Source organism: Python bivittatus, unplaced genomic scaffold, assembly GCF_059951505.1.
Source record: "Python bivittatus isolate LINGU-HERP-01145 unplaced genomic scaffold, Pbiv_v1 ctg000080_np1212, whole genome shotgun sequence".
NCBI classification, from domain to species: Eukaryota; Metazoa; Chordata; class Lepidosauria; order Squamata; family Pythonidae; genus Python; species Python bivittatus.
Window position 1 is genome coordinate 36,684,305 of NW_028277035.1, and position 24,743 is coordinate 36,709,047.

The 24,743-nt window shown below is 40.1% G+C and overlaps 1 protein-coding gene across 2 annotated transcripts in view; it reads right to left on the reverse strand.

Moving 5' to 3' along the window:
• The window catches only part of CAMK2A (calcium/calmodulin dependent protein kinase II alpha), a 135,543-nt gene extending 114,484 nt beyond the window's left edge, over nucleotides 1-21,059 (reverse strand). For both annotated transcript variants that reach the window (XM_088133853.1, XM_088133852.1), the window contains exon 1: nucleotides 20,998-21,059. In XM_088133853.1, coding sequence (XP_087989979.1) covers nucleotides 20,998-21,059 — 62 coding nt within the window. The remainder of the gene's footprint in view (nucleotides 1-20,997) is intronic.
• Between the last annotated feature and the right edge of the window lie 3,684 nt (nucleotides 21,060-24,743).

Sequence of the window (24,743 nt, forward strand, 5' to 3'; positions counted from 1 at the left end):
AGGAAGGATTAATTATATGGGATGCAATTCTATTAATTTAATTAATTCAATGGAAATGAAATCAGGTTAACTTTTTCACCTGGTCTCCCCTGTCCTCTAGGGGTACTCAATATAGTGGACACTATGCCCTCCCTGGCTGACTGTATTGATGGTTCACTGCCCAGACAATGGGTCTGGCATAGCTATGGGCCTCTGGTTGATCGCTGGCAGTAGAATTTCCACAAATGCCATAAATGTAGCTGTTTCCATCCTCCTAGGATTATTTTGTTTTTGTTTTTGTCCTCTCTTACCTGCTTACATTCTCCTAAAGGGCCAGAGACAATTTGTCTGAAAAGAATTTTGCATCAAAGCAAATAAAGCAGATTTGCTTGTGGGTGCCTCTTTACACATAGGGTTTCTGTTTTTCTTGCTTTTTTATCACTTCCTTGGTGACTCTGATCACCAACATTTTTAATATGCCCTTTCCCCCTTGTAGTACCCATCTTGATCATTCATCTATAATTGGGATTCATGGGGTTGTTTGTTTCTTTCTTTCAATTCCCTGCAGTTTCTTGGCAAGGTTTTTCGGAAGTGGTTTGCCATTGCCTCTTTCCTAGGGCTGAGAGAGAGTGACTGGCTGAAAGACCCACAGCTGGCTTTGTGCCTAAGGTGGGACTAGACCTCATGGTCTCCCAGTTTTTAGCCTGGTGCTGTAACCACTACACCAGACTATTGTTTAGACCCAGGGAACCTGTTCACATCTAAAGAAATTCAGAACCTAAGATATTCTTTCTCCTTCACCTAAACTGGGGTAGCGGTTGGTCTCACAGGCTGTTGGTGTCCCCCAAATTACATTTTGGTCACCTCCACATCTTCTGAGTGCACTGCCAAAATCTGATGGCTTAAAATGTTGAGAACTTTCTATTCTCCATCCAAAAGTTGAAATAGATCTGAGGCCAAAACAAAACAAAGCAAAATGGTGGCCATCTACAGTGGCTTTTTATTCTGAAAAGACTTAACAGAAATGAATGGCTCCAAGCTACAAAACGGTAAAGCAGGATAGGAGCTATATTAGTTAGGACATAAACCTCAGAGTGCATGCTTGTTTCAGATTTCCATGGTGTTGTAGAAATGCCACATGCTTACAAAAAATCTTATTATTTAATGGGCTCAAAAACTGAAAACAGGTTCAGAAGGTGTGCAGCGGAGTAGATTCAACTGTTTAGTTATTCTAAGCTGCTGGCAATTTACTATTTCCAGAAGTCAATACAACACTGTCTGGACAAGGTAGAAGAGGGAGACTATAATACTTTCAATCTCCATGGCAATAGGTAAGAATTATAGTTTCATGTTTACAATACTCTGCAGTGTTGCCCTCCTAGGATCTCAGTGCATCTTTGGCTCTGTCAGGTTCTATTTTAGTGACAGAACAACGATACTGGTCCTGGACTTCCATACGCAGAGCTTCCGCTTTGCCAACTAGCAGTCATTCTCCACTCTATCAAGGGATATTTATTCCAAATCTATTCAATACAGAAAAACATTAACTATCAGAGCAAACCTCCTCCTCTCCCCTCCCCCCCCCGCCCCCTGCTGATAGACAGCTCCAGGAGTTCCAAGGAGGATGGTGAATAATTGATTTTCCTACTAGGGTGGAAGGGTGAGGGCCATTTAAATATGAACCTTATTTCAAATAGGAACCCAACAGGGTGTAAGGAACAGAAGTAGCATGTGCATTGAAATTGATGGGGTGAAGCAAACCCCCACGCAAAGATTCCTGCTGGAAACCATCATTCCTGGCCCCATGACAGCTAGGCCTGGAAGTGAACAAGAGTTGGGTGAGGGGGAGAAAGCAAGAACAGTACATCACTGACTGGGATCCACTCACTCTCTCTTAACTGTGAGAAACTAGGCATTATTCTTTGCCTGTGAATGATGTAGTTTATTATTAATACCCCAGACATTCAGAGGAACAAAGGTCTAATCTGAATGGAAGGAAATACATATTTCATTTCCTCTCCATGGAGGAGCCACCACTCCATTTCCATCCTGAAGACTAACTCATTCTTCCCTCCCCTTTGGATTTAGCTTTTGTCTAAACTGTATCTGCTTTTCCAGCAGCTGGAGAGGGGGAAGTGAGAATCTTTCTGTGACAATTTCTCCTCAGCAAGCACCAGTACCTGGCTGGAGTAGGAGGGCAGGTGGGTGGAAGGAAAGATGACACTCACTGAATTCCCATGAGTTCATCAGTGCTTTCAAGCTTCAGCCGCGTACACCACTCCTTTGGAGCTACAGTTCTCCTACAGCTGCTCTGCACCTGGGGTGCAATGCTAGTTTTGGCCATGGAAATGTGGGCTCCAATCCCCATTCGACTGTAATACAATGAGCTCATATCATGAACTTTCTTGAGTCCTGCTCAGGATTATTCCTACTGTTGTTTATATCTGCATGCCATCCTTATAGTACGTGCACTGTAATTGGGGCACAACACATTAGCTACAGCTGATATGCAGCTGCTCCTGTATATAGCCGTTCCTTGTCTCTTCTATCATCATGTTTAGCAATGCATCTTGGGTGACATCATAACTTTCCCCACATGGCTTTAGGGATATCCTCAACCCCATGAGGAAGCATTTCTTCCATTTCTTCTTTGTTCTAGTGTAATGCTCTTAAGCAAACAAAATGCAGAAACTTTCAGCAAAACAGAAGTATGGCAACGCTGCTCTTGTACAAAAGAAATAGCCCATCCACCACAGGGTTTGCAAACTTGTAAAGAGGCTCCTTAATGGCTGGAGGCTAGTTGCTATGGCAATGCAAATTTTATTAAGAAAAGGTTCTTTCTCAAAAGGATGTGTTTCAGTTCTCCTATGCAAGAAGATGACAAAATAATAATAATAATAATAATAATAATAATAATAATAATAATAATAATAAATCATCTTCACTTCAGAAGTTTGAGGAAAACAGGAGCGCAATTTATTTATAGGTGACAGAGGAACTGGACTCCAAGGGGGATGAAGCAAGGAATGTGGTTTCCCTGGATAATTAATAGTTTCAAGTAATTATAACATTTGGGATTATCATATGGAAAGAAGGGGGGATGTTTGTACATAAAACTTTGGAGGTGATATAATTATTAGATGTGATCTAAGGGATGTAAAAAGCAGAAATTTGGTATGGCGTCACTGAAAACAACTCTGAAAGAATTTTTCTCTCTGCCTTTAAAATGTGCAAAGCAAGCATGGCTCATAGCAATAACCAGCACTTCTGGCTAGAAAATTTAGAACCCGATGGGAGAGAACGTGAAATTGTGAGATTCATCTGACAACTTGAAAAGTCACAGATTCCAAAAGGCATGCTGGTTAGCAGAGGCAACTTGGAAATGTATCTGTTAGGGATTAGGGCTGACACATCTCTGTGTAAGAGGGGAAGGGACAGGGTGAATGCTGATGTGGGAACAGCTGAGCAGAGAAGCCCAGTTGTAGTGGTGCTTCAGTTGGAGAGAAAAGACGAATGGTATTTCCTCCACCCCGTCCTCCAGGGCAGCACTTATAATGGTGGTGTGTCCCCTCCAGAGATATACCTGCTTCTCAGAAGAATGCTTATTCTTTCAGTGGAGAGCTGATACTTCCCATGGAAGCAAAGCTGCTCTCTTATTTTATTCAGAGCAGGATATTCATTTTAGAAGGCACACCTTCAGCCTGCAGAAGGCTTCAGAGCTGGATTCGACAACCCTTCCCACTTTTTCCCGAGCCTGTTCTGTTTCACCTTGATTCCTGCCTCTAGCTTTCTAAAATCAATTATACTGTTACCTTGCAGGAAATCAAGTAGAGAGTGAAAACAGAGCCAAGAGAGGAATTGGCAATTGGGCAGCAGATTTCATGCTAATGTTGTTTTCTGTTGGGTGAAGAGCACTTCAGCTCAGCATTGGGGCGGTAACAGGCTCTGATACTAGGATAAGCTCCTGCTCCTTACCCTGTTGTTGTTGTCGTCGTCGTCGTTGTTTTGTGCCTTCGAGTCAGTGTTGACTTCTGGCAACTGTCTGGACAAGTCCCTGCAGTTTTTTGAGTGAGATTTTGGAAGTGGTTTGTCCTTGCCTCCTTCCTAGGGCTGAGAGAAAGTGCGTACATTTTCCTATGTATTTTTTGGTTTTCCTTAATACAAACACACGTGCGCGCACACACACACACACACACACAGAGAAAACTGGTGTTGCATGCAAATAGAGATCTATTTCTTATTCTATTCTAGTTTGGCAACAGAGGATCAGGTAAGAGTAGGGAGGTAAAATATGTACAAGGCATATTCTAATAATGCAAGATGGAAAAGATTGGGTTCAATATATAGCTTTAATAGAAAGGTTACATTATGAGGTAATCCCGCTTTAAAAACAGCTGATTTTTTAAAAGTAAATGTAACTTCTCACAATTTTGGACCAAGTTCTGATGCAGCTACTTTTAATCCCTTGATAGAACTTTACATTATTTGGCTTACCTAAGGATACGTCTATGCAGTTTGTTTAGCACTTATAGTTCAGGCTGTCTGTTCTGCTATCTTTAGAGCTTCTCAATTGCAAGAATCAATTGCAGCTTGTAAGCCAGTAATCCACTTTTACAAGAAATGGAAAGAAGTTAATGAAATTAACTAACTATTTACACACACTTAGAATAATAAGCTTCAATGTTCTGCTTTTGTAAACCAGTGGAGGGCTGCCTTCAGGAATATGAAAATTTATTTTTGTCTTAAAATGAAGTGGATGCAACAGACGGTTCTATTTCTTGTATTCTGAATACCTCAAATATCCAGTAAGAGTTGGATGCAATTCTACTGCTGTCACAGGTGCAATTTAGGAGCTAGAATATTAATTTATGATCTGGACTTGTCCTTCTTTTGCCACAATCTGGGTTGAAATCCTCACTGACATGATTTTAGACTGATCATTGTTGTGTAAAGATGTGTATGCTCCTCTTGGGTATATTCCTGTAATTTAAAATCTATCAGGACATCAGGAATTGTGAGTCTTTGTGTATATATGGGGAATTCATGTGCAATAGCAAAACCATTATTTTAATGGGCATTAAACAGATTGATTGTATCAGAGAATATAAACCTATTCTTAAAATTAAGAACAGATCTTTTTAAAAGGTATATATTCAGTAAACATTTATTTCATGCATTTATCCCAACTCAAACAATGTGACTCTGAATAGTGTATAGTAAAAATAAAGATTGACAAGCAACCATACATCATTTAAAAGTGGTTTCCATGTTCCCCCATTCCTCTAGATAACTACTGGCTTTCTCTCATCAAGCATTTATCTACTTAGCTGATACTACATTAGTAACATACCTAAGTTTGTTACTTAGGTCACTAACATACCTAAGTTTGTTACTAAGGCCCTTACCATGGGACATGACATTACCATGTATGCACTAATAAACCATCGCATACAAATTGTGATTTGTCAGGCTCTTTGGCATCTGCCTAAAACTGAAAGTAATTCTTCTTCTAAAGACAATTCTCAGGGTCTCTTTAGCAAGACTGATTAAGAAGAAAGGGATGGGGTTGCAAGAATTCCAACCACTAAGCTATTTCCTATCTACCACAAATATAACCCAAAGTTAAATTAGGGTAGAGTCTACTTCATTTTCTTTTTTACTGCCTTTCTGTGAACTGGTTTCCTCACTGATAACAAAGGTGCTTGCAGGTGGTTGTTTATAAAACTGTCTCCTGAATCACTCTGGGAACTGACCACTGCAGGCTCACTGTGGGTAATTATACTTATCTGAAACGTGAACTGTAGTAGAGCTATCTCAACTGCTATAATGGAATGGAGGATCAAGGTTATCGGGAGGGAGGGGGAGCATTCCAGAGCAAGCACTTTCTCAGTCCACAGCAAGAGTGTGGGAAGAGGAAGGGGATGAGGCTGGCCCCTCCCTAGAGTCTCACGGGATCCATCCACTACTTGCTTCAGCATAGGTTTAGTCTGGCGAGATTCATTCTATTAGGTGCTGGCTAATAAAGGAACTGAACTAGACTGGATTGCCTCGTTGTCATTCTTGGGCTGGGCCTGACAACTGCACAGTCTTTCCAATCAGCTGAGGCACTGCATTTTTTTTAGGAGGACCAACAGAAGCAGGTGAGCCAAGAGTATTATCCCAGGTCCTTCTGTAGAATTGCAACCAAATGCCTTTGGTCAGGCCTATCTTGGTCAGTGAGTTTCTGGAGGTTCCACTGTAGCTTAAATAAGATTCAGGACAAATGCTGGTGGCATACATAGAAGGTTTGTCAATATTCTGGTAACAGGGAGAAAAAAAATCAGCATGTATTAAGCATCAGAGTCAGTTTGGTGTAGCGGTTAAGGTACCTGGACAGAAATCAGTAGGCTGGGAGTTCTAGTCCTGCCTTAGGCACAAAGCCAGCTGGGTGACCTTGGGCCAGTCCCTCTCTCTCAGCCCTAGGAAGCAGGCAAGGCTAAATCGCTTCTGAAATCTTGCCAAGAAAACTGCAGGGACTTGTCCAGGAAGGTGCCAGGAGTCATGATAGAAAAAAAAAAAATTGTAAGCATAGTCTGCCTCTTAGCATTTTTGAAGGGCATGGCATATCTCATACTCTAACTAGAATTGATGCTCTTTTTATCTAAGGTAGGAGCCCTTTAAATATTACTTTTAGTCACATGGGAGTTCCATTTAAAACTTCAGCTCATTCATACCTGGTGTGAATCATGTCAACTGTCAGCAAGATGGGATGAAACAATTAATGAAACCAGCATTTTAGAGCTGATGAATGACAAGACATAGCTGGCCTATATATAAAGAATCAGAAATGTCTCTTTCAAAGTTGTGTGTGTATATGTTCAGGAAGTAACCAGAAGGATGTGTATGCAAGAGCATATTGTGTGAAGAGCTGTGTTCTGTGACAGGTATTCACTGTGTTCATATTTTAATTTGCATGTAGGTGGTTGAGTGGGTGAAGTGTCTCGGTTGGCATTCAGACATGCTTGCAGTTTGAGAGTGAATACTGTATGTTCCTTTACTTGTCTGTCCTCCTCCTTCTCCAATAATTTCTCTACACAACTTTCCTGATGAATACAGATAAAATAAAAGATTCCATGGAAGGGTTGAGAATTAAAGGACCTAACAAGATATATATCCTTATTTTTTATCATGTGATAGTATATTTCAAAGAAGGCTGCCTATCTTTGAAATTGCAGCAAACATGGAGCAGAAGGAATGGAGAATTGAATAGTTTTCTCCCCTAAGGCTCTTACTTCCATAGTGCTAAAGGAAAGTCTTCTTCTGAAGCAGCTATTGTAGAGAGAAGAAATCCCAATGGGCGCCTGGTAAATTTTGGCCAAAATTAAATAAAATCTCTCCTTCACACCTATTCCTCCCAGATTTCCCTTTTTCTATAGGTTTTCACCTGTATGCCTTCACCACTTCCAACAGGGGGAAAAAATGGAGCTGATTTATGTGGGTATTTCTCAGGCGTCTTTCTCCCATAAGCCTGATGTGAAAAATGGGCTTGAATGTTCTGCACCAGGTGATCCAGTTACAAGTTACCCGACCTGGGGGAAGTATTAGGAAACTAAACATGTATGTTGGGAAAATAATACTGTGTTAGTTAGACAGTGCTTTGTAGGTCATCTAATCCGCCCCCTGGCTCCACTAAACAATCTCTAACAGAAAGACGTGAGGAGAATGACCTTTCACAAGAAACAGCAGCAGCATTTTTGGTTTATGGGGACATTTAATGCTCAGAGCTGACCTTCCAAAAGACATCCAAAGGCCTTCTGTGCATGGTGGAAGCTCCTGGTTAAACGCTGATCAGCATATTCAGCAGTATCTCATTTCTGAAAGGAAGATCTGAGGAAACTCTTCTCAGATGCTTTCAGTGGTATCCAAGGCAAGGTAGCAAATGACATATCCTTTCATCCCTGCTCCTACCCAAGACAGATACCCAGTGCTAGCCAAGGAGGATGCTGGTTCCTGCGAGTGAGTGAAGGGGGAAGGAGGGTGCTGGTGCGTGTGAACAAGCAAAGGGGGAAGGAGGGTTCTGGTGCATGCAAGGGAGAGAAGGAGGGCACAGTGCATGCAAACAAGCGAAGGGGGGCCAAGAAGCCCCTCAGCCGCAGTACACAAGCAGCCCCAGAGCCGCACAGTTCTGGGGCTGCTTGCCGCCTTGCAAGACAGGGTACAGGGCAGCCAAAAGGGCAGAGATGGGAGGGTGATGGGGAGTTGGAAGCAGCCCCTTACCTTACTGAGGCTCAAAGTTGGGAGGAACCAAGCCCGGCATGGCTTGTATTGGGGTGGGTCCTCGGGTAACGACCAGTGGAATTCGCTAAATGACAGCAGTAAGGAGTACCAGGATTGCTGTCACTAAGCGATGCGATCACGTGATGTCTCACTTTATGACCGCATTGCTTAGTGACAGAAATTCTGGTCCCAATTGTGGATGTAAGTCCAGGACTACCTATATTATCCAAAATGCCTCTAGGAAGAGAGGTAATTTTTCTCCCCTGAGGTACAATGCAATCATTTCTTCATGTTCACTTATTCTTTTTGTACTCCTTTCTACCATAATCCCAGGTTAGTTTACATGAAATAAACAAAATATAAGCATATTTATTAAGTACTCTAAACAAAGTTTCCCACATGTCTTGCAAAGTAGAGCAGGCCAAGATGTCCTTCCTTTCTTAAACCACCGGCAGCTGCCACCACTTAGCCTGAGTGTTCTTTGGTCGAATTCCCTGCTTCTCAGACTGCCCATGGCCCACCACCCTTGTCAACTCAACATGCAGGTGGAAACACTTATTTTGGCATGGCAAGAACATTCCATCTCTTTTATTTTCCAAATTACAAGGCTTCTTCAAGGATTCAAGGTAAAAAAGTGGGAGAAAGTAACAGTAGCAGCAAATAATTAATTTTAGACTAGTATAGTTCTGAGGAAGGCAACCTCACTGTACGTGCAGAGTTATGAAACCCTCCCCCCAAAGGAGATATACCCCCTCCCCTTTTACAAAGAGGAATTCAAAGGTAATTCTGAGGCTGAAGTAGATTTCCCGTCCCAGTTGTAATAGGCTAAATCTAGCACAAATTAGCTGGGTCTGCACAATTTGCTGGTCTCGACTAAAAAAGTGTTGGGATGATTCAGCCATTGCCTTAACATGTTGTGTGAACTAGATCATCATATGATTTATTTAGGCACTCATGTTGTATGAACACAATCCATTGTGGTTTGTTGATGCCATAATGGTAATGCATTGTGTGAATTTCAGCCACGTAGTCTTCTTGTCTATTACTGCATCCTTTAGCATGGATAACTAGAAGACAGCTGAGGCAAACATTTGCACTGAGCTTGGCTCCTGCTAACATCCATGAGATTTTCTCAGCAAAGAGATGGATGGGGTTTGCCATTGCCTTGTTTCCAGGATGTTTTTCAATTTCCCAGGTTCCTCTACAGCTGCAGAATTTCCTGGTGGCCAGCCATCTAAACACTAGCCAGGTCTAACCCTGTTTAGCTTTTTTGAAGTCGGCCAAGGAATGCTAAGTCTTGTTATATTCTGTAGACAAATATGGGAAATAAAAATAGACAGGCTTAAATGATTCTTAGCTGCATTTGTATTAAATACAATTTATTTATTTATCTATCTAATTTATATAGCTGCCCATCTCGCAAAGCTAGTGACTTTGGGTGGCATACAACAGAGCTAAAACAATAAATACCTAAAAACATTATCATTACTAATTATTATGAAACATTAAGAACTATAAAAACAGAGCTAATACAAAAAATAATAGATGGGGGGATGTTAATAATAACAGAGCCAACTCATCAGTTTGCCTGCCCCCTGAGATCCCCAGGCCTGCTGATATAACCAGGTCTTGAGGGACCTTCAGAAGCTCAGAAGCAATGAGGCCAACCTCACCTCAGTGGGGAGAAGATTCCACAATGCAGGTGTCACAGCAGAAAAGGCTCACCACCTACAGCCTGCCAAATGTCGCACCGTAGATGACACACCCATAACATGCCCTTTCTGCTGGATCTGGTGGGACAGGCAGATGAAGCTGGGGAGAAGCGGTTCCTCGGATAGCCCAGTCCCATGCCATGAAGGGTTTAAAGGTCAACACCAGCACCTTGAATTGGACCTGGAAATGAACTGGTAACCACTGCAGCTCCCAAAGCAGAAGTATAACATGTGTTCTATCAGAAACACACATAACTCCTTGTGCCATTGCATTTTGCACAAGCTGAAGTTTCCAGATACTCTTCAAGGGCAGTCCCATGTAGAGCACATTGCAGTAGTCCAACCAGGAGGTGATCAGGGCATAAGTAACTGTGAGTAGGGCCCCTTGATCTAGGAACAGGCGCAACTGGCACACAATACACAGTTATACAAAAGCCCTCCGAGCCACAACTGCCACCGGCTCATTGAGCAGGAGTTGTGAGTCCAAGAGGACCCCTAGATTGTGCACAGGGTCTGTCTGGAGCAGTGCAACCCCATCCTGTACCAAGGATGTTTGCTGCCCTTACCCCACAAGGTAGGCCTTAATAGCAGCTCTAACCAGTGTTTGGTTGAGCATGTCCTTAGGCGGCACTCTGGATGTCTCTTCTCTCGTTTTATCTCCCTCAGCTCCTCCATAAACCACGAAGAGTGACAGGATCCCCAAGAGGGGAGAGGTTGCATGGGCATGATCCGATCCAAAGCCTCTGCTGCCCCCTTATTCTAAGTAGCAACCAAGGCTTCGGATGGACCGTGCAGCAGATGCAGGAATAGCCCACAGCTCCCTCTGAAACCTACCGGGGCCCATGATTAAATGCTTCTTAGCTGTATTTGTATTAAATAGGTTTCTTTTCCCTTTTTTCTAACCCTTGACTGACTGCATCAACATGCACAAAATCTGCTAGGCTTTGTCACTGATAATCTTCACTGCAATAATTTAAAACAGAGGCAAGACAGAGACACCGGCATAATTTTCTGCCAACCCAAGGACAGGTGGAAAAGGCCCTTAGATTACAACTTCTTGGAGAATTGGAGCTGTAGTTCCAAACATTTGGGAGGGTACAATAGATGAAGGGCTATTGTGATTGTAACACTGTTTGTTCTGTTTTGCTTTGTTCAGTCTTGTATTTTTATCAACAAGCATTGCTGTTCTTCTTCTTCTTATTATTAATGCTGCCTTGTGATGGGAAGATGAGCTTCCTTTTCCTTTCAGGCTCTGAGAGTTTGCAGATCCTTGTTGTAGCAGGAACATCTTGGAAGCAAAGACCGTTTTCTAGTCCTCTGTTCACACTTCACTTGTTGGCTCGGAGGCTGCCTGCCTCCCTTGCACTCCTCCTCCATGAAACCATTTTAAGAGTTTATCTCTTTGCTAGAAAGAAGTGTGGGTTGGGAATATTCTTTTTCTTCTTATTTTTAAGTAAATCTCTCTCTCTCTTTTTTTCTACAGCTCTGGGAATGAGCTGCCTGATTATATGGTGCCTCATGATAATTTCACTCAGCTCTTTCTTTCACTTGCCAGTGGAGGTGGATTTCAAGAACTCAGCAAGAGTTGCTCTATTTTCTTTCTTTCTTTCTTTCTTTCTTTCTTTCTTTCTTTCTTTCTTTCTTTCTTTCTTTCTTTCTTTCTTTCTTTCTTTCTCTCTCTCTCTCTCTCTCTCTCTCTCTCCCCCTCCCCCCCCTTGCTTGGATTCCCTCCAGTTTCTTTATGAACAACCCCTTTGCACACTGGTTTGCCCTCTTCATTCCTTTCTATATTCTTTACTCTTTTCCTTTGTCCCTCTCCTATTCCTCGATAGGGGCTGATGACTGAGTACATTATAACAATTATTAGGGAGAAAACCATCTGTTTTCTTTAGAATATCAGCTCCTTTCTGTTCTTTGATTCCACAGTCTTAACAGGAGCTTCCAGAAGAAGCCAGTTTTCCCATTTTGCTAATGAAAAGAGGCTGCTGGGAATTTGGGCATATTGTCAAATCTGAGGAATGGGAGAACGGTGAATTCTGGGAAAGTTGCCTTCTCATGCTGTGGGGGACAGCCATTTGGATACACCCGCTTCAGTGCCAGGAGGCTCAGCATTGAGTGCTAAGTTGTTGCTTTTCCTCTGCTGTTTAAATCTCCCAGTCTGCACTGTTCAGAGAAATAAACCCAACTCTCACTCTTAGTTGGGTGGATCTGTGCAATCAAATCTCACCTAAGTGGCAGGTTCAAAATCAGAAAGTAGGTGCTATCACTAAAGTAATAAAACAAATGCATACAAGCAATCACATACAAAGCATGGTTATACCAGGAATCTAAACGTGTCTTTCAACTAGTGATTTAAATTATTGTAAAGTTCTTAGCATAAAATCATGAGCAGACGTATAACATTTTGTGCAGTTCAAGTCTCTCTCGATGGAAAGCATTAATCATGGCTTTCTTCTTTTGGGGAGGCCAATAGATACTTAATATAAAAAAGTCTTATGCGGATTTTAAAATAGACTTTTTACTTTTTTTTTTTTTTTACCAATAACATCTGTAAATTACTGAAATCCATTATTTGTGTTTTTAAAAATGGCATAAATAATTTTCTGCATGAAGTAAGTTCAAATGAAGACAAGGCCAGGAAATAAAACGTAATTCAAATTGCAAATACAAAAGCAACCTTGTCCCTATGATCATGTTTCAAGTAGAAAGACCAAAGAGCCTTGGTTTTCTTTCTCTCTCTCTTTTTTAAGTGTAACAAAAAATGAAACCAAATTGAAAGAGGATGTCTCCATTCATATACATTAATTCCCGTGTCAAACATGAATAAAGGTGAGTCCACTCTCATTCCTCTTTGGGATTTCTTTGTGAGTCTCAGTAAGCAAATAGTGAGCCAGTAGACACGGAGTGAACTTTTAAAACACATTAATTCCCGTGTCAAACATTGTAAAGGTGAGTCCACTCTCATTCCCCTTTGGGATTTCTTTGTGAGTCTCAGTAAGCAAATAGTGAGCCAGTAGACACGGAGTGAATTTTTAAAATGCTTTTGATAAACATCTTCACAAAAACTTTCTGAGCAAAGTTAGCAGTCTTGGCAGGGCTATTATCTAGCTAGTTTGCGCAAACCAGCTATTACACACAAAAAACTTGGCCTCCTCCTCCTTTCTCTCACTCTCTCCTTGCACCCCATTTACCCATGTTCTCCCAATTCCAGGTGACAACATGGGGCATGACACTAGAAGAAGCCTGGTTGATCCCACAGCAGAAGAACAAGGGTGGGCAGGAATGTGCACTCACATGCACATCAATCAGGATTGTATTGGTACTAATACATTGTCATGGAAAAAAACAAAGGCTGTGTTCAAGAATGAGTGTGACAATCAGTTGTTGCTTAATTTAGGTAATACCCCTGAGTCCTTGTATAAAGGAGAGGTGAAAGGAGAGGAAGCAGAGAGGAGGAATAAATGTGCATTGAATTGGAATCATTAACCAACCTCTCAATCTTTGTTGTCATCTTTCTGATTTTATTTATTTATTAAACTTGTTATACTGCTGCATATTGAAGGGTCCTTGAGAAATAACCCTTCATTCTTCCTCCTGTGCAGGAAAGGACAGCTCTGAGACAGGAGCTAAAATGAAATGGTTGTATCTGAGTCTCAGAACAGTTACTGGTATTCAGAATTCACTAGGGTTAGGGTTAGGGTTCACTAGGCTCGACTAGAATTCTGGGAAAGTGCATTTCTAATTTCCTATTTACTAGGGCCACACACACTTTGAAAATGCTTTGGAAAAAGTACTTCAGATCTTGTGGGAATGCAAGGAGAGCACCTCTCTGCTATTTGTTGAAGCAACTTGTAATTTTTCAGGCTTTTGCACAGTTGTGGCTGCTTTATGAGTCAAGTTAACTTTAATGAGTCAACTCCTTAAAGCAGCACCCTCCTTTTTAGGCTCACATGGAAGCCTGAGAAAAGATATGGCTGCTTAAATGAAAAAAAGAGAGGTACTGCATAACATCCAGTAGTAATGTATGGCTGTGAGAGCTGGACCATAAAGAAGGCGGAGCGCCGAAGAATTGATGCCTTTGAACTGTGGTGCTGGAGAAGACTCTTGAGAGTCCCCTGGACTGCTAGGAGGTCAAACCAGTCAATCTTAAAGGAAATCAATCCTGATTGCTCATTGGAAGGATCGATAATGAAGCTCAAGCTCAGATACTTTGGTCACCTAATGCGAAGAGAGATCTCTTTGGAGAAGACCCTGATGCTGGGAAAGATTGAAGGCAAAAGGAGAAGAGGACGGCAGAGGATGAGATGGTTAGATAGCATCACTGAAGCAATGAGCATGAAACTGAGCAAACTCAGGGAGGCAGTGAAGGACAGGAAGGCCTGGCGCAATATGGTTCATGGGGTCACGAAAAGTCGGACACGACTTAACGACTAAACAACAACTGCATAACACAGTGTTAGTTTATCTAATCATTTTGAAATGTGCTCAGCTCCATTATTTACAGAGAAAAGGAGAATCTCCTATTCAGGAATGGAAGCAGTAGGGGGAATATTTCATTGGCTACTTAGAACTATTTCATCTATAGTAACCTAAAAGAATTTTGGCTAAAATATTTTTCTTGCACTAAGGGCTGCTACACATTCCACAATATTAAACCATGGAATTAAACTATTAAACTATAGACAGATGACCACATCATAGAGCAATATTGTATTCAAAGACCCCTATTGCCTACTTCAGGTAGGGCAGGTTGCTAAGCCTCTGGGTCTGGAAGCACAATAGGCCAAAGCACTTCAGCAGCGGTTTTCCTTGTGTTGCTTTCTACTAGAAAAAAAACCTCTACATTATTCTTTCGCCACTTGAAAATTGCCTTCTTTCTGGTCTGTTGGGATCTGAACCAAAGCACTTTCTAGGCTTGGGCAGTGGCCCATGGTGGCTACCCTGAAGAGTCTCTCCTTTCGTGAAAAATGATTAGCATCTGGCAAAGAAGGCATTCAGCACAATATTTGGATGGGGATTTTAAAGTGGTTCAGAATTAATTAGGAGGATGAAAAGTAATCAAGTTTCCTGATGGCCTAAATTATTAAACAGTTGTGACAAAACCCAGAGGTATATCTCTAGATTGGATAAATCAGCCCTAAATTTTTTTTTAAAAGAGGTTTAGTGGTAATAATGTGATATATATTGAGACATAACATGTTAACTTCAAATATCTACTAATGGAGTTTGAACCGTTAGATCTTGGGACTGTGATGGATAATTCAGTTAAAAGACCAACAGTGTGTGACAGCTATGTAAAATACAAATTACACACCAGAAATAATTAAGGCAAGGGTGCACCTTCATGTAAATCTATGAAGCTACTACATGTGGAATATTACACATAGATCTGGTTAACTCATCATGGAAGAGATACTGTTGGCCTAGAAAAACTGAAGGAAGGGCTATCAAAATGGACAAAGGGTCCCTTAAGTCATCAGTGAGAAAATTTATAGCAGGGTGCTGAGTGTTAGTATATTAATGAATATTTCTCCCCTTTTTAGTGTGTGTGTGTGTGTGTGTGTGTAAAAGCATTAAAAACAATTGAAATCCTACACAGAACTTGAACACCTTATAGTAATAACTCATGCCCTTATTATCACACAATCAGACTCCTGCAATGCGTTCTACGTAGGCCTGCCTTTGAAGGCCACTTGGAAGCTGCAGTTGATACAAAATACAATGGCTCGTGTGACTGTGCTTGGCTGCCAGGAGGCTTTCAAGTGCCATTTGAAGTGCTCAGTTTGGCCCATAAAGCCATTTCGGTTCCACACCAAAGTATCTCCAGGACTGCATTCTCCAGTTAGAACTGGCCTGTTTGGTACATAGCAGGAAAAGCTCTTGAGGAGCTAGCATTTTCATGAGATTGGGTGGGTATGTCTGTGTATGTGTGTTCAAAGCCAGGAGGTAGTATTTTTCTGTAATGGCTCCAACATTGTGGAACAGCCTCCCTTGCCCCCAGTTAAAAACTTAATTGAGCCAGAGGCCTTTGGTTGTTGATATCATCTTTCTGATGTTGGCTGGTTTCTTATTGTATGTTTATGTTGGGGGTGGGGTGGGGGTGCAAGGCTAAGCTGGTATGTGTAATGGGAATAGTGAGGTTGACTATAATTTGGTTTTTGATGTTATGAGGTTGTTGCTTGATTTTACCACGGACACTTTAGTGCTGGGGTGTTGCTGTTGTTTTAGCATTCTTGAACATGTTTTATTCCTTAAATACTACGTTGTGTTTGTTCTAATTTTGTTGTGTGCTGTCATGAGTCTTATAGATTTGGCAGTATACAAATTTAAATAAATTTTGGACTTTATTATCATCTGAACTATTTTTCTTCAGAAATAACTATTCCCCCTTATTTGAAATTCAGTGTATAAATGTGTACTATGCACATAACACCTTTGGGCCCTTTATTCCTGTTTTTGCCTTGTGACAAGAACATGTGAGTATCCTCACAGAAGTATGAATGAAGCATTTGTGGCAATAAGTTAATCAAGAAAAACAGCAAGAAAAGAGCTACTGCTGTTTTCTGCTGCCGTAGGGCTTCTTATCAGAACCTAGTTGGTCACCATGGAAATCAGGATCCTGGACGGGTTAAATCCTTTGCCCAATCTAGCAAAATTCAGATGTTCTTACAGTAAATTTATTATTGATTTCCTGGATGAAAAGACTGCTATAAGGAACATTAGCTTAATGGCAACAGCTGGCAACTAATGATAGGGTATTCAGAATTTTCTAATTATCCTGAGTTTGTGTGAACTGCTTTAGGACCATTGCGAACTCATTTTTGTATGAATCTAAATAGTTGAACAAATGAATGCAATCATATTTCAATATTGTAATAAGCTGGAAATCTACAGCTGGAAAGGATCCAGTGAGTCATTGAGTCCAGCCTGATGACCTGAGGATATTTTCTTCATTGCCCTGGGACTCTTTATCAGAGAAAAGCAAGATTTTAAAAGTGTAAATAAATAAATCATTTAGCAAAAGAGTTCTAGAATGAACATATGGGGCTATTAATATAGTTTCGTGCTACTTGTGCTAATCTGTAGGTGATTTGTATTTGCAGTGATCACCTTTCTGGCTTCTAAGACAAGGCACCATATTCACTCAATGCATCTCTTGTTTTTTCCCTAACCTTTCTGTGAATAATCTCTCTATAAAACTGTATTTCTTGCCCAAGGTAGCTAATTCTACCGCAGGAGTTTGCATTGAAAGAGCATTCTTAAAGATTAATTTAGCATATCTTTAAAGCCATTTGACATAGCCACGTAAACAGTAGCATTATATCCATTCTAACAGAACCCTGCCTTTAGTTTTATTATATAAAACACTGAGATAATGCCTTTCAGATCTGATGCAAGATCGTTCTGTATAGCATGAATATACTGGAAACTTCTCCAGTTACTAAGACTCCAACACAGGCCATTTGATAAAGAAAGAAAGCCAAACACAGTTTACCTTTTCTCGAGATCCCTTTGGCCATATAAAAAGATTAATTGGAAAACTTTTTTTTAATTAACCCATATCTTGAGTTGATGATAAATAGAAATGTTTATTTTTTTTATTTTAGATCAGTCCTTCAATATTCAGCCAAATTTATAAATGTAATTACTGAATGACAATACTTTCTGTGATAAATACTTTGTTCAGCAGAAGAGCCTGGGAAGATATTAACCCAATCTGTTTTTCCCCCTTCTTTCTAGCATGCCAAATATATATTTAGAACAATATTTTGCTTTCTCAACCTCAAGTGTATTTGTCTTACATAACATAAAGAACTGTGTTCCCAACTTCTTTGACCACCCTGCAAATATAACATATTCCAATTAACACACTGATTGTAGGGCAATTTTCTCAAACCTAATGTTTTGCAGATACTGTATATTAACCATGGTGTTTGTTAGTTATGGGAGTTGTGGTCCAACAATGTAAAGGGCAGCGATTAGGGGAAAGTTACTCTACATCCAGTTATGTCATAGCCATCCACACTAACTAAACATTTCATTAAAATGATGGCACAAGTATTGTGACATCATGACGCATGCTCCACTCCACATGCTTGCAGCATCATACTCCAAATACATAAGAGGCACAGCTTCAGCCATTGCACACATCATTTGCCCCCATTGACACCAATGGGTGATGTGTCAGTCTTTCAAACACCCAAGTACAAAGAATGCCGTGAGAAAATAACAGAGAATATAACTATAAAACTACGCTTCCATCTTAATCCTAGTGGGATTTAGAAGCCCATTATTATATAAAATTAAAACATATTTTTTCTCCAAGGAATATATTTTTGTTACCTATTTTAAATAATATGAGGAGGTCATGACGTTGAGCATTTCCAAAAAATTGAATACTTGTACATAATGCTAATGATGGCTTATCCGACATTAAATCCTAATCGCTTTGTTCTTGAAATATTATCTTGTTACACATCCTTTTCACAATAGTGGATTTTCAAAATTGCCCTACTTATGACTAGGACATAAGTAACCAATGCAGAGGTCTATGGATGCACATTCAAGCTGTAAATGCGTAATTCTTTGCATTTCAAGGAAGACAATCTCTAGCAATGTCCTACATGTGTTATCATCCAAGAATATCTCATCTTGAAGTTATGTATATGGCATGACACTTCCACAAGCTTTTCTCAAGTTAAGTGGATCCTCTCCAGCAAGTTCTATTGGTTTGACCCTTCTTCCTAAGCAATTGGGCACTTTGCAATAACATTGAATAATATGTGAAGCATTAGCTAGATGACATTAACAAGACCAAATGACTATGAGAAAGTCAGGGCAATAGATGCACAGTACCTAGGTGCAGTTCTGCAAAGTTAGAGCCTTCCTCAGGCAAAATATATTTTTCCCCCTACATCATAATCAACAACATTTCACTGCCATGAGCACATTCAACCATCCATGGGCTCCTCCATGGCAATAATGTTCTTCTTTTGCTTCTCCATCCCCCACCTGTGCTAGAGTAAAGGAAGAGAAAAATGGAAGCTACACCACACCCTGTTGTTCATATACATTCCTGAGTGAACTAATAGAGAATGAATGAGGATCCAAGCAGGTGTAAGAGAAAACAAAGCAAAACAAAAAACAAATGGTAATAACACTTCGATGGCCAGGAAAGAATGGTGACTTTTTAAAATCACTGTCACAGAACTCAAAATGCTGCCCACTTTTTTTTCTGAGCCATGCACTATTGAAACATTGCTCTCTAATGCAAACCTCTTGTGTACATTCTGCAGAATCACTGTCAAAATCACCTCTCCAAGTGAGATCCCATAGGAGAGTTAGTACAAATTTTAGAAATCACCTGAAGAACTGCGCTTGACTTTTTTCCAGTGCTTATTAAAGAAAAAAATGCTTAATAATGTTTGTTAAGGGTTGGAATGAAACATATGTCTCCATTTATTGCAGAGATCTGCTCATTGACTCATCTTTCAACCACCATGCATGATTTCATCACCAAAGTATATGTGAAAATAAATACAAGGTTTGGGAAATCAGTAACATCTAAACCATTCAATATTATCAACTTTTGCGAAGTTGGCTTTTATTGAATTTAGCACACTTTATCCTGTCCTCTATTTATACTGACATGTGCTAATAAAGGAATTAAATGCCCTCCCCTCTTTATGATGCACTTTTGTCCTAAATATTTCTTCCAGTTTGGTACATTGCATAATTGCATGTATTCAAAAACCTAAGTACTTCTACCCAAATGCATATATGCATGCAAAGTAGCAATGTGTGCTCTTAGAGAAAGAGTAATGCCAACAAATATTTGCAAATATTCAAATCAAAAGGCGTATTTCCATAATATTTTTCAAATACATAAAAAATGCAAACACACAACAGAGAAGTTGAAACAAAGGAATACATTTACAGATACATGGTGAGGCTAGCAAATACACCAGAGAATACATACATGATTCCAAAAAGTGTGTGTGTGCGCACGCACATAGTGCATGTGTGTGTGTGTGTGTGTGTGTGTGTATTCAGGCATCATTTACAGAGTCAGAAATTCTGCCAATATGAAAATACAACATGAATGCATTCTAAAGAACGAAATACATATACTTCCAAACACTATAACTTATTAAAGCTATACGTAGCTCTTGATTGGCTTCCTGGAGATTTAATTACATAAAGTAAATTTGCACCTGCTTCACCAAGAGTAAACAGCAATATTGTAATACAAACTCACACATCTTATGTACACAAATATATGCTTGGACATGTGCAAACTAACGGTAACATAGAATGTCGTGTAATTGTGCATGCAAAGATGTGGCTTGAAATATGCAAAATTAAACATAGACCCATCCATTTTTTGCAACGTTGCAGCACCTAAATAATACTCTCTCATGTACTGACTTGGTTGTCCCCATGGGGGCTTTTACCCAGAGGTCTCAAGGTGGCTCTCCTTATCTCACAAGAAAGAGGATTTCAGAAAAATAAGCAATGGGATGGGATTTGCCATTCCCAGGGAAGAGAGTGCCAACCTTGGGAAGTTGCTCTTGGCTAGGCAATTCAAGCATAAACTTCTCCCGGATTCACAGCATGACAGAATTGTTATCGAGGAGCATGAACCCCTTGCCCTCTCTGGCCGGGACAACTCAGAACTACAGGCAGTGACCAACATACTTATGCCCCCACTGCCAATAAGGGAACATTGTCAGCAAGCAATTGGAACCTTCCCGTGCTTATTTCCACTGCCTTAATTTTAACAGCAGGCTGGTCATGTTTGCCAACTCCCTGATTTTTGTTCTCTCCTAGTGCATCCTTTCTGCTCTCTTTAGTGCCTGCATTTCCCTCCTTTCCTATGAGTTTGTTGTTGTTGTTGTTCACTCCACTGCCTTGCCTTTTCCGTGAGATACAAACTGGACTTATTTTGGTTGAGGCTTCTAACCACCCCCATTTCTGCACAACCCCAACATTTCCCATTAGATCAAACACAGTTGTTGCTGTTTCCCCCCCAGATCTTTCTCAAACTTACTTCCCCAGCTCTTCAAAGAGCTGATATTCTTCTGTAAACCGGTTGCAGGTGATAGTTGCCATCCTGGATGGTGACAGTCTCTCCTGGCGTGAAGTTTTACACTGGCACCTTTCCTGCCTTGAGCACACACGTCCTCTGTTTCCTCTTTGCTCCTAGTGCTGTTTCCCTCTCAGAGGTAAATAAGCGAATATGTATGATTGACAAGCCGGGAGATAATGATGAGGGCAATTTGTCTTCTCAGTCCCCCAAGCCTTCGTCAGCATCCAGTTCTCCATAGCAACCACCTCCGGAACGCCCTGGTCCTGTTGCCTGGTAACTACTTCCCAAACACCTGCTTTGCCTGCCGCTTCTGCAGCTCTCTTACGCCCTGAGTCTGTGAGTGGGGAAGCTGCATCCTGAGCTGGAAAAGAGGTGGCTTGAAGCAGAAGGCTTTTGGAAACAACAAACCGACAAATGTCACCATTAAAACAAAATTAAATCACACAAGCAAGAATTAACTAGGTCAAAAAGGTTACTATGGAAACTGCAGTTTCCACATTACAGGATGGTATTCGGAAAGACAGGATGTTGTTGCCCTGGTAACTGCATCTTTACTCCAGAAAGACAGGTGTTGCTGTGTTGCCTGGCAACTGCAATAGTTCTAGGGTTTAAGGATACATGATGCTACCTTCAGTCACAGCTTCTTAGGAAAGGTGGGATAAGGACTGCTTCTGTAGCTTCTTTTTGGTCTAACTTAGGATAATTAGAATTATATACCTTTAAAGGTCTCCCCATGCTTTTGGAATAAATAAAATAGAGCAGAAAGTATCAGCATTTCTCAGACTCCAGTAGGGGGAGCAGCTAAAACTAAAATTGATCTAGACTCTGAAAAAATCTTCTGGAACACAATTACTGAGCTTTATTCCCAATGGAGTATCTGGCCCAGATTTCTTGCACTTTCTGTTTTTTGCACTTGTTTTGTTTTTGAATCACTCCATGAGAAAGAGTTCATGATGCACTTGTTAGTTATATGCAGCTGCTGTTAAGGAAAAGAACCCAGATGGAAGGACATACTGCCTAGCAGACATCAGTCCCTCTGTGGGAGTGATTGTGGATTATGGCTAAGTTAAGAATCCTGAAAAGTATGCAACACATTGATAGTCTGACATTAACCTTAAAATCTTACCTCTAAACAGTTCAGAATGGGATGATAGAAACTACTTACAGATTAAAGGTTGCCTTTAATAATATAGGGGAAAATCTATTATACATGTTCAAGCATTCCTCATTTTTATAAGAATGATATTAACTCTGCCAAGTTGGATGGAAAATGCTTACTTATTCCTTGTTTTTACATTTTTCTAACATTCTGGACAAGATAAATGAAGTCCTTTCCCCATAATTATGAAAATGCATAAAAAGAAAAGATATCTGAGACTATTTCATTTCTTTCAATTGCATTCAACTACTGATTTCTTCTATTATGAAGTACATTAAGGTGGTTTGGTCACAGAAAGAGACTAAACGAGGACTGAATCGCAAAGCAAATATATGAAGTGAATGGGTTCAGAGGAAGAAGATCAGAATGTTGTGGTTGGACAGGGTTGATGAGAACCACAAAAAGAAGAGAGAAATTGAAAGAACAAAAGGTACTGTCGGTAGATGCTGGTCCATGTACAATAATGCAAAGATGGAAAGTTATGGAGAGGTATAATGAATATGCGCGCATACACACACAAACACATGCAGATTGCACGTCTCTAATTATTTCCCGTCTGTTGACCAGGGCTGTGTGTCTTACCTATTTATTTATTTATCAAATGTATACACCATCCATCTCACTGTACAAGTGACTCTAGGCGGCTTACAAGTAAAAAAACTATAAAATATTTTCAAAAATATACAAAACTAAAAGCTTAAAAAGTTAAAGCTAAAAACTAAAAATATTAAAACTAAAAAACTGCACCTATCTGGAAAACCGAGGTAGAAAGCAAGGGGGGCTTACAAGATCTGGCACAGCATTGTAACAGGTGCAGAAATCAATATCATGAACATTAATATTTTCAAAACAAGATTCTACCTCCTGTGGCTATATTGATAAACTTGAAACTTATATGGTAGTATCTGTTAAAATCTTTAAAAACAGTCAAAAGGTAATGAAGTAAATTTCTACTAAGATCTAAAGCTTTCTCTGCATAACATCCTTTCCATAATCAACAAATCAGATTATATATGTAAGACTATAAGAAGGCTAGATCAATCAGATCAACAGGATCTGATCTAGCCAGCATCCTGTTTCTGATACATACCAGCCAATTAGTTCAAGAAAGGTTAGAAGCAGACCATGGGAACCATAGTTCTGTCCTGTGATTGTTCTTCGGGGAGCGGCTTTCAGTGGCAGGTTGCCTCTGAAAGTGAGCAAGTAGGTACTGATAAACTTAGATTTATTATAAGAACACAAAAAGGAATGCCATTGCAGATGTTTATGTTCTGCCCTGAAACAGAATAATAAATGCAGTAGCACCCTTCAACACCCTTCATCTTTCCCCAAAATGGACACTGCTAGAAGGGCTATGTCAGGGAACACATCAAGGAGCAAGGATTAATTTTCTGTTAGTCTATTTAATATATACATCAGAGCAGGGATCATTCAGGGAACACATTTTATCAGTTTCCTTACATACTAATCACTAAGCAACGAAGTGATGCCAAGGAAGTTTGCTGCTTGATCTAGCATTTATTAGGAAATAATCCTGATTCATTCCTGGAATTTGAGAGGAGTTCCAAACAATGTCATCTTCCATTTCTAATCCTCCCACTTTTTTTCCCATGCAAGTTTGATCTATCTTTCTTTCTTTCTTTCTTTCTTTCTTTCTTTCTTTCTTTCTTTCTTTCTTTCTTTCTTTCTTTCTTTCTTTCTCTCTCTCTCTCTCTCTCTCTCTCTCTCTTTCTTTCTTTCTTTCTTTCTTTCTTCTTCAAAAAAAATGATTGAATAGAAGAAATATGGAATTGCTCAACAATGTCTTTTGATTCATAAGATTAGGTTCCCTCCACTGGAAAACTGCTAGATAGATATCCATACGATACACTTCTGGTATGCTGTATTACAAAACTATGGCATTCATTTGGATTGTTGAGTCGTTTTCACTTCTGAATAAAGTTATAACTTTGTGCTATATACAGAAACTTGTTTCTATCCTCAGTTTTCCAGGTTCTGATATTAGACAGAGAGAGAGAGGGAGAGGGAATAGCACTTACCCGATTTCTTCAGTACCATGGACAGGGGTGTCCGGGGGGGATATGAAAGAAAGTCAAGATGGCAGCCCCAACCCTGTAATTGAGGCCCTTCCTTGTTGTGCTGCCTGTAAAAAGGGCAGGGCTTTGATCACATGGTTGCGATTGCCCCATCCAGCTATCTTTAAACTAAAAGCCTTCCGCACATAAGGAAAGCACTCCAGCTTCTTGGTCATGGTGAATGAATTGTGCAAAATAAGCAAATATGGGCACATTTGTTTTTACAAGCATGAATCAATTAAGGAAAAGTACTGAATTTCCTTTGGTGTTGATTTTTTTAAACAAAAATATTACACAAACCCCTGAGAGGAATGTAAAAGATAGTTCTCTGTAATTTTATCACAGTTGGAGAGAGATCTGTAAAATGTTTCACCACAAAGCTAGTCTCAGGATCACAATTTCCTATTCGTAAATGTTAGCAATTGTCAAACCATTGACAATCATTATTTTCAGTAATGCAAGAAAGAAGCAAA